Below are 10,290 nucleotides of genomic sequence, written 5' to 3'. Positions count from 1 at the left end.
CCTGTACCCTCCCCCTCTTATCCACCCCCTGTACCCTTCCCCTCTCCCCCACCACCCCAAGCCCTCCCTCCTCCACCAATCCCCCCGTGCCAGGTCCCCCCAGCTCCCACTCACCCCAGATCCCAAAGGTCCCCCCCAGAAAAGAAGCAGAAGAGAGTCAGTTTCAGGGTGATGTACTCGAACATAGATGGGATCACAAGCAAGACAAGTGAACTAAGGGAAAGAGCACAAGAAGTTAACCCAGATGTAATCGGACTCACTGAAACAAAACTCTCTGGAATCATAACGAATGCCGTGTTTCCCCAGGAGTATACAGTAATAAGGAAAGAGAGGGAAGGTAGAGGAGGAGGCGGAGTGGCCCTACTCATGAGAAGGGAATGGAGTTTTAAGGAGATGGCCATCCCGGGCTGTGAGGAATTCAGAGACTACATAGCAGGCACCATAACAATGGGAGGACCAAGAATAGTAGTAGCAGTAATATACAACCCTCCACCAAATGACAGGAGACCCAGTCAAGAGTATGAAAACAACAACAAGGCAGTTAACACTATAATTGAGAGGGCAGCCTCTGCTGCCTGTAGAAATAGATCCCACCTGCTCATCATGGGCGACTTCAATCACGGAAAGATTGACTGGGAGAACAAGGAACCGCATGGAGGCGAGGATACGTGGAGAGCCAAACTATTGGAGGTAGTGACAAGCAACTTTTTAACCCAGCATGTCGGAGAACCCACAAGGATGAGAGGCAATGACGAACCAGCGAGACTCGACCTAGTCTTCACTCTGAACGACTCCGACATAAGAGGAATCGGTTTTGAGGACCCAGTAGGAATGAGCGACCACAGTGTACTGGTGTTTGAGTACTTGATTGAAGAAGGGTTATTGAACTAGAGGAGGGATACCGAAACCAAAAGGTTAGCATACCGAAAGGGAAACTATGAGGGGATAAGAAAATTCCTAACAGATATAGCATGGGAAACAGAGCTCAGGGGAAAGACGGCCCAAGATATGATGGATTACATCACGCAGAAGTGCAAGGACGCAGCAAACAAGTTTGTCCCAGTCCAAAAGGAAAACAGAGAAATGAAGATGAGAAACCCATGGTTTAATCAAAGATGTAGGCTAGCTAAGCAGCAAAGTAAAAGGGCATGGAGAAACTATAGGAATAACAGGACACTGGAGAGCAGAGAAAGATACCAGAATGCCAGGAATGAATATGTCAGGATGAGAAGAGAGGCAGAAAGACAATACGAAAATGACATCGCAAGCAAGGCAAAGACTCAGCCTAAATTGTTGCATAGCCACATTAGGAGAAAAACAACAGTAAAGGAACAGGTTATGAGATTAAGGATAGGGGCGGAAGGATTCACTACAAATGACAAGGAAGTGTGTGAGGAATTGAATAAGAAATTCCAGGAGGTCTTCACCTTAGAACAAGGAGAAATTCCAGAGGTAAGTGAGGGAATAGCTAACCAGGAACCACTGGAAGAGTTTGAGATTACCAGTGGGGAAGTAAGGAAGTGTTTACTAGAGTTGGACGTGACGAAGGCTATAGGCCCAGATGGAATCTCCCCTTGGGTTCTAAAGGAAGGAGCAAGAGAACTGAGCCTACCACTCTCCATAGTGTATAACAAATCACTGGCAACAGGGGAACTGCCAGATATTTGGAAAGCAGCTAACGTAGTCCCGATATACAAGAAAGGGGATAGACAGGAGGCACTGAACTACAGGCCAGTGTCCCTAACCTGCATACCATGCAAGCTGATGGAGAAGATTGTGCGAAAAAAACTAGTGGAGCATCTGGAGCGAAGGAACTTTGTAACACAGCATCAACATGGGTTCAGGGATGGCAGGTCCTGCCTCACAGGGTTACTTGAATTCTACGACCAGGCAACAAAAATAAGGCAAGAAAGAGAAGGGTGGGCAGACTGCATATTTTTGGATTGTCAGAAAGCCTTTGATACAGTGCCACACAAGAGGCTAGTGCGAAAGTTGGAGATGCAGGCTGGAGTGAGAGGGAAGGTACTCCGGTGGATAGAGGAATACCTAAGCAACAGGAGACAACGAGTCTGTGTGAGGGGTGAGGTCTCAGATTGGCGAGACGTCACAAGTGGAGTCCCGCAGGGGTCAGTCCTTGGACCTATACTGTTTCTGGTATATGTAAATGATCTCCCAGAGGGTATAGATTCGTGTTACGGCCCTCTCGGGACGCAACGGGGTTCTTGCTCTGATGTCGTTAGAGGAAGATATATATCCGACCCCAAGCCAGTAGAGGCTTTCAAGGGATGCGATCCGTGACGCAAGTAACTTAAAGGGAGTAGGGAAAGAAAGCTAAGAACTTAATATAATGTTCACCTTCACCGTTTAATATATATAATAAAAGAGTACACAAGGGGGAGGGGTATTAACACTTTACAAAGGGGATCAACACTGTAGTCTTCTGCTGGAGACTATGGATCCTTGAAGCTAGGTGTTGAGTCCGCGGTGCTTTCTTCGTGGCCTCAAGACGTGTCCTCTGAGAACGCCGAGTCTACCCTGGCCACAGGTCAGCCACAACACAGGTCCACTGGGGGCACCGTTGTGGAGGCCGTCAACCACACGTCCAGCAGGTCTGCTGGCAGGTACTGAGCCACCAAGGCTGGCACGGCCACTCCACGAACGATAAAAGGGGTACGCCCTAGACAGGAGTCTCGTGTGATATCACCAATCACCCTCCTGTCCTCAATACCCCAGTGGATTATCGTCTCCAACCGTCGGTCCCGGGTAAATCCTTCCACTGCCACTCCACTGGCAGGCTTAACACACCACAGTGTTCTTCCGGGGGAACGACGTCACAACAGCTGCAGCAAACTGGACAGTATGGAGACTGGCTGCCTCGGGTAGACTGACTCCACCTTCAACACAGTGGTCCCAGGTCGGCTCTGTAAGCAGACACGTCATTAATAACCGGGACACTAATACACCACACTCACAGGCTCAGATACAAACGCCCGACATATCCACTCCATAGATGGCGTTGTAGTCTGAGCACCACCTCACCAGAGGTCAGCGGCGGCGGTGTTGAGCGCTGAACGGGGCTGGAAACTGGCCCTCGTAGCTAGTACACGTCGTCGGTTTGGAGGGGATTTCGGGAGCTGACCCACAGATGGCGCGGCCGTCACTGTTTAGAGATTGGACGCTGGATCAGGGTCCGTAACACCTCCCCACCAAAAGAATTTGGTTTGGGTTCCTATGAAAAGAGAAGACAAACCAAATTAGTACGTGGATTTAGATGCGAGATAATGCATCAGCTACCACGTTGTCCACCCCTTTGATGTGTTCAATCTGGAGGGGATATTGCTGCAAATGTAGACTCCATCTGGTGAGCCTGAGGTTCTTTTGCTTAAATTGAGCCAGGAACTTCAGAGGGTTATGGTCGGTCCGTACTAATATAGGATGGCCATTGCTTGTTAAATATACCTCGAAGTGCTGGACGGAATTAATTAAGGCCAACGTTTCCTTTTCTATGACCGAGTAATTCAGCTGGCTGGGGGTGAACTTCTTAGAATGATAGGCCACCGGATGTTCCACCCCTTCTCGTCCGTCTGGGATAAAACGGAGCCCAGGCCATAGTCAGAGGCGTCGAGCGTCAGGATGAATCTATCCTCAAAGCTCGGGGACCTGAGGATTGGAGCAGAGATCAGAATTGCTTTGAGAGACTCTAATGCCTTCTGGCAATTCTCATTCCATATTAACTTTACCCCTTTCTTCAGCAGATTGGTCAAGGGGGCGGCGATGGAGGAAAAATTAGGGACAAACTTACGATAAAACCCAGCCATACCAAGGAAACGCAAGATGTCCTTCCTGGTAGCTGGCGTAGGATACTGGACTATCGCCTCGATCTTGCTGGCCTTCGGCGCAATCCATCCTCCTCCAACCTTATGACCTAGGAAGATGACAGAGGTTCTGGCAAACTCAGATTTATGCAGGTTGACCACTAATCCTGACTGGAGCATGGCCTTGAAGAAATCCTCTATGTGACGCAGATGATCCTGCCAATCTACATCATATATTAATACATCATCGATGTAGACTAAGGTGTTTTCCACGTCACGCAACACCGTACCCATCAGTCTCTGGAAAGTGGAGGCTGCGTTTTTCATCCCGAATGGCATCACCTGACATTCAAACAGCCCGTCGGGAGTCACAAATGCTGATATGGGTTTGGCTTTTTCCGTAAGGGGAACTTGCCAATAGCCTTTGAACAGGTCAAATTTTGTCAGGTACCGGGCTCTACCTATGGCATCCAGACATTCCTCTACTCTGGGGAGAGGGTAGGTATCTGCTACAGTGACCTTATTCACCTGGCGATAATCAATACAAAGACGGTATTTCTTACCAGGTTTGGGCACTAGTAGTATCGGGGATGACCATGGGCTCGAGCTCGGGGCTATCAGATGGTGTTTCAGCATATAATCTACCTCCTCTTTCACCACCCGTTTCTTCAGTGGGTTGAGACGGTACGGGTGTTGCTTTATAGGTCGGACGCCTTCCTCCAGCTCGACATCATGCCTCATGACAGATGTTAACCCTGGAACATCGTCGAAGATAGGCTTGTATTGCCGGATCATCCGCAGCAACGATGATTGATGTCCTTCGGCTACGTGTGTCAACTTTGCCTGCAAGTTTAACAGAATGTCCGAGTTAGTCAACACCTCCTCTTCCTCCTCAATGTCGTCATTAGTGGTCACTAAGGTTACGGGGAGTGTATCCCGCCCCTCGTATCTCTTGATCATATTAACATGAACCAGAGTCTCTTTCTTACGACGGTCTGGAGTACTCAGAAGGTAATTGAGGTTAGTAACCTTCTTTACAACTGGGTAGGGACCTACGAATCTGGCGCTCAAACTCCCAGTTATTGTAGGAGTACACACCAAAACCAGATCTCCTACTTGGAACTCCCTTTGCTTGGTCCTCCTATCATACCTGCTCTTGATCGTTCTTTGTGTACTTTCTAAGGTCCTAGTAGCCATCTCCCAGGCTGAGAACAGCCGTCCTTTATTTGTAGACAACCAGTCCACAATATCCTCGTTGGTTTCTGCGTCCAGCCAATGGTCTCGTGCCACCTCTAAGGGACCTCTTACCGAGTGACCAAAGATCATCTCGAATGGGGAGATTCCTATGGATTCATTGGGTACTGATCTTACCGCAAATAGGAGGTAGGGCAGTTCTTCCACCCACTTACTCTGCCTGTCGTAGCAAAACTTCTGAAGCATGCCCTTCAACGTCTGGTGAAAACGTTCCAAAGCTCCTTGAGACTCGGGATGGTAGGCACTAGAGGTAACCTGTCGAATTCCCAGGTCGGCGATCTGTTGGCGAAACAAATGGGACATGAAATTAGACCCCTGGTCCGTCTGAATGGTCTTGGGAAGACCGTATCGCGAGATGAACCAGAGCAGTTGTTTTACCAAAACCTTAGCTGTGATGGTTTTAAGGGGGATCGCTTCGGGGTACCTACTAACCCGATCTAGTATTGTTAGCAAATACTTCACCCCTGAGGTAGCAGGTGGAAGAGGGCCTACTATATCCAAGATGAGGTGTTCGAAGGGCTCACCTATTGATGGAATGGGGTGTAAAGGGGCTTTGGGGACAGGCTGGTTTGCTTTTCCGGCCACTTGGCAGGCATGGCAGGTCTTGCAGAAATGACGTACGTCCTCCTTCATATGCGGCCAGTAGAAACCTTTGGCTAGGCGGTGGAAAGTCTTAGAGATCCCACCATGTCCAGCAAATCTATTAGCATGGGCTGTTTCTAACAGCTTAGATCTGAACACGGCTGGGACGACTATCTGATCACCTACCGCCCTTGACTGGGGGTATTTCGGAGGATGCCGGCGACACAGTACACCACTTGACCACACATATAGATCCCCTCCTTTCGTAGGAGAGTCTACGGTGTCGGCCAACTTCCGTACCTGAGAGTCCTTCTTCTGTTCCTCTATCAGCTGGGCTCGAGTCCAGCGTTCGGGAACCGGCATCTGGACTGGTGGGACTGGTGTATGGCTACTTGTAACCTGCGGGATAGGAGGAGAGTCAAACAAAGTGTTTAGATCTAGTGGTGCATGGAGGTGCGCCTGAGACCTGGTTTGCACTGCTGCGATGGGACTGGTCTCTTCACGTCCTGGAATATCCACTACCAGGGGACAGTTGGGTAACAATCCTAGGGCTAAGTCATTGGCTAATATTACGTCAATTCCCTCTATGGGAAGACTATCCACCACGGCCAACCGACACTCACCTTTAGAGTGCTGAGAGTCTAGATGTACTTGTACCAATGGGGCAACGTACAAGGTCGAAGGGAATCCTCCCAGGATTACCTTCTGCATCTCATCCGCCGATATACCTTCGGGTAATGATGTTTCCAGAATTAGAGACTGGGCCGCTCCACTGTCTCTAAGTATTACCACAGGCGTACTTGCAAGGCCACTGGCTACATATCCTTGGGAGGTATATGGGGCGAACAATCCTTTCCTCTTCTCTTGGGTGGATGTCGGTGGTACTATACTGTTCATCAGCATGACTTCCCTACGGGGATTATTACCTGAACTGCTACGACACTTCGCAGCAATATGTCCTCTCTTACCGCAGGTCCAACACAATACATCCCTCTTCGGACTAAACCTCCGAGGACTATCCGAGGTTGACTTGGCGGCACTACGAGGGGCAGTTCTATCTTCCGGTTTATGTTTGGCTGGATACCTTGAATAGGTCTTCGGGACGTACCTAGCAGATGGCCTATGAGTCAGGATATACTCTTCCGCCATGGTGGCTGCCGCACTCAAGGTCTCTACCTGCTGTTCCTCTAGGTACGTCTTCAGGTCTCCAGACAAACAATCCTTGAAGTCCTCGAGCAGAATCAGCTGCTCGAGGTCTTCCTTGGTCTCCACCTTCCGAGAGGCGCACCATTCTTGAAAAAGTCGCTCCTTGATGGTGGCGAATTCGGTGAAAGTGTGCTCTGAGGTCTTCTTCAGGTTTCGGAACTTTTGCCTATATGCCTCAGGTACCAATTGGTACGCCATGAGCACCACTTTCTTCACCATATCGTAATCGCCGGAGTCGTCAAGGGATAACGTAGAGTAGGCGATTTGGGCCTTCCCAGTCAAAACTGACTGTATCATGATGGCCCAATTCTCCCTTGGCCACTCCAAAGAGGCAGCGACTTTCTCGAAGGCTGCGAAGAACTTCGAAACCTCTCTCTCGTTGAATTTGGGGACCATTTTGATATTCCTTACCGGATCGAAACCGCTTACTCCAGTTTGTCTCTGTCCAGCGCCTAGTCGTAATACTTCTAGTTCATGTTGTCTCTGTCTTTCTTTTTCTTCTCTTTCTCGTTCTTCTCTCTCTCGTCTCTCTTCTCTTTCTCGTTCTCTTTCTCGTTCTCTTTCTCGTTCTTCTCGTTCTCTTTCTCGTTCTTCTCGTTCTCTTTCTCGTTCTCTTTCTCGTTCTTCTCGTTCTCTTTCTCGTTCTTCTCTTCTTTCTTCTCTTTCTCTCTCTTCTCTCTCTCGTTTCTCTTCTCTTTCTAATTCTAAACGCCTCATCGCCAATTCCTTTTCTTTCATCTCCATTTCTTTATCTTTTAATTCTCGTTCTAATTCTAACTTCTTCCACTCTATCTCGCGATTGATCTCTAGGGCACGCATTTTGACTGTTAGGAAGCTGATATTAAGCTCACCTGCATCACTGTCAATGTCACTGCCCTTATCTTCCTTTTCTGTGGAAGCTATTTCCTCACCTTCCCTTGTACTAGGAGTCTCGCCTTCCTGTTTCTCTTCTGCCTTCAGGTGCCGGTGAACCTTGGACAAGATCTCCACACGGGAATCACTGGCACGGATCTTGATCTCCAGGTAGGCGCTCACTAGTACAAGTTCCGGTTTGCTCAGATACTTTAATCTGGCAAGACAGTCCACTCTGTTCAGAAAAGCCTGAACATCGTCCAGATCATCGATGGTAGCTTTGTCTGCCATTGTCACAGATGGAACACTTTGCACTTAACACACCGAGCACTGTTCTACGCCAATATTGCACTTTATCGCACCAAACACTGCACTTGCCAATATTGCACGTAATCACTCCGGGCACCGCACTACCCAATATTGCACCGAGTCCAAGCGAACACTTCGCTCTACAATATTGCACTGAATCACTGAGCACCGAACTAGTCAATATTGCACTTAATCGCTTAATCACAGCGAGCACCGCACTGCACAATATCGCACTTAGTCACTCTGAGCACCGCACAGGACGTATAACGTCACAATCGTCACACACAGGGGGAATTATATACAGGGATTACGCCACTTCACCACCCCTGTCAAACATACTTAACAAGGGGACGGATCCCGCTGGGGATGCCAATTATGTTACGGCCCTCTCGGGACGCAACGGGGTTCTTGCTCTGATGTCGTTAGAGGAAGATATATATCCGACCCCAAGCCAGTAGAGGCTTTCAAGGGATGCGATCCGTGACGCAAGTAACTTAAAGGGAGTAGGGAAAGAAAGCTAAGAACTTAATATAATGTTCACCTTCACCGTTTAATATATATAATAAAAGAGTACACAAGGGGGAGGGGTATTAACACTTTACAAAGGGGATCAACACTGTAGTCTTCTGCTGGAGACTATGGATCCTTGAAGCTAGGTGTTGAGTCCGCGGTGCTTTCTTCGTGGCCTCAAGACGTGTCCTCTGAGAACGCCGAGTCTACCCTGGCCACAGGTCAGCCACAACACAGGTCCACTGGGGGCACCGTCGTGGAGGCTGTCAACCACACGTCCAGCAGGTCTGCTGGCAGGTACTGAGCCACCAAGGCTGGCACGGCCACTCCACGAACGATAAAAGGGGTACGCCCTAGACAGGAGTCTCGTGTGATATCACCAATCACCCTCCTGTCCTCAATACCCCAGTGGATTATCGTCTCCAACCGTCGGTCCCGGGTAAATCCTTCCACTGCCACTCCACTGGCAGGCTTAACACACCACAGTGTTCTTCCGGGGGAACGACGTCACAACAGCTGCAGCAAACTGGACAGTATGGAGACTGGCTGCCTCGGGTAGACTGACTCCACCTTCAACACAGTGGTCCCAGGTCGGCTCTGTAAGCAGACACGTCATTAATAACCGGGACACTAATACACCACACTCACAGGCTCAGATACAAACGCCCGACATATCCACTCCATAGATGGCGTTGTAGTCTGAGCACCACCTCACCAGAGGTCAGCGGCGGCGGTGTTGAGCGCTGAACGGGGCTGGAAACTGGCCCTCGTAGCTAGTACACGTCGTCGGTTTGGAGGGGATTTCGGGAGCTGACCCACAGATGGCGCGGCCGTCACTGTTTAGAGATTGGACGCTGGATCAGGGTCCGTAACAATTCGTTCCTCTCAATGTTTGCCGACGATGCAAAAATTATGAGGAGGATTGAAACAGAGGATGATAGTAGGAGGCTACAAGATGACCTGGATAGACTGAGTGAATGGTCCAACAAATGGCTGTTGAAGTTCAACCCGAGTAAATGCAAAGTAATGAAACTAGGCAGTGGAAACAGGAGGCCAGGCACAGGATACAGAATAGGAGATGAAGTACTTAATGAAACAGACAGAGAGAAAGATCTAGGAGTTGATATCACACCAAACCTGTCTCCTGAAGCCCACATAAAGAGAATAACGTCTGCGGCATATGCGAGGCTGGCTAACATCAGAACGGCGTTCCGGAACCTGTGTAAGGAATCATTCAGAATCTTGTACACCACATATGTAAGACCAATCCTGGAGTATGCGGCCCCAGCATGGAGCCCGTACCTTGTCAAGCACAAGACGAAGCTGGAAAAAGTCCAAAGGTATGCTACTAGACTAGTCCCAGAACTAAGAGGCATGAGTTATGAGGAAAGGCTGCGGGAAATGCACCTCACGACACTGGAAGACAGAAGAGTAAGGGGGGACATGATCACAACCTACAAAATCCTCAGGGGAATCGACCGGGTAAACAAGGATGAACTATTCAACACTGGTGGGACGCAAACAAGGGGACACAGGTGGAAGCTGAGTACCCAAATGAGCCACAGAGACGTTAGAAAGAACTTTTTCAGTGTCAGAGTAGTTAGTAAATGGAATGCATTAGGAAGTGATGTGGTGGAGGCTGACTCCATACACAGTTTCAAATGTAGATATGATAGAGCCCAATAGGCTCAGGAATCTGTACACCAGTTGATTGACGGTTGAGAGGCGGGACCAAAGAGCCAGAGCTCAACCCCCGCAAGCA

The 10,290-nt window shown here is 49.1% G+C and overlaps 1 protein-coding gene across 1 annotated transcript; it reads right to left on the bottom strand.

Annotated features, from left to right (window-relative positions):
* Window positions 1-3,518: 3,518 nt before the first annotated feature.
* Window positions 3,519-6,800, bottom strand: LOC138368924 (uncharacterized). The gene has a single exon (XM_069331647.1). It carries the CDS (start codon window positions 6,798-6,800, stop codon window positions 3,519-3,521), a length of 3,282 nt encoding a protein of 1,093 aa, XP_069187748.1.
* Between the last annotated feature and the right edge of the window lie 3,490 nt (window positions 6,801-10,290).

Source organism: Procambarus clarkii, chromosome 26, assembly GCF_040958095.1.
Source record: "Procambarus clarkii isolate CNS0578487 chromosome 26, FALCON_Pclarkii_2.0, whole genome shotgun sequence".
Lineage (NCBI taxonomy): Eukaryota > Metazoa > Arthropoda > Malacostraca > Decapoda > Cambaridae > Procambarus > Procambarus clarkii.
This window is presented reverse-complemented; position numbering and strand designations above follow the sequence as displayed.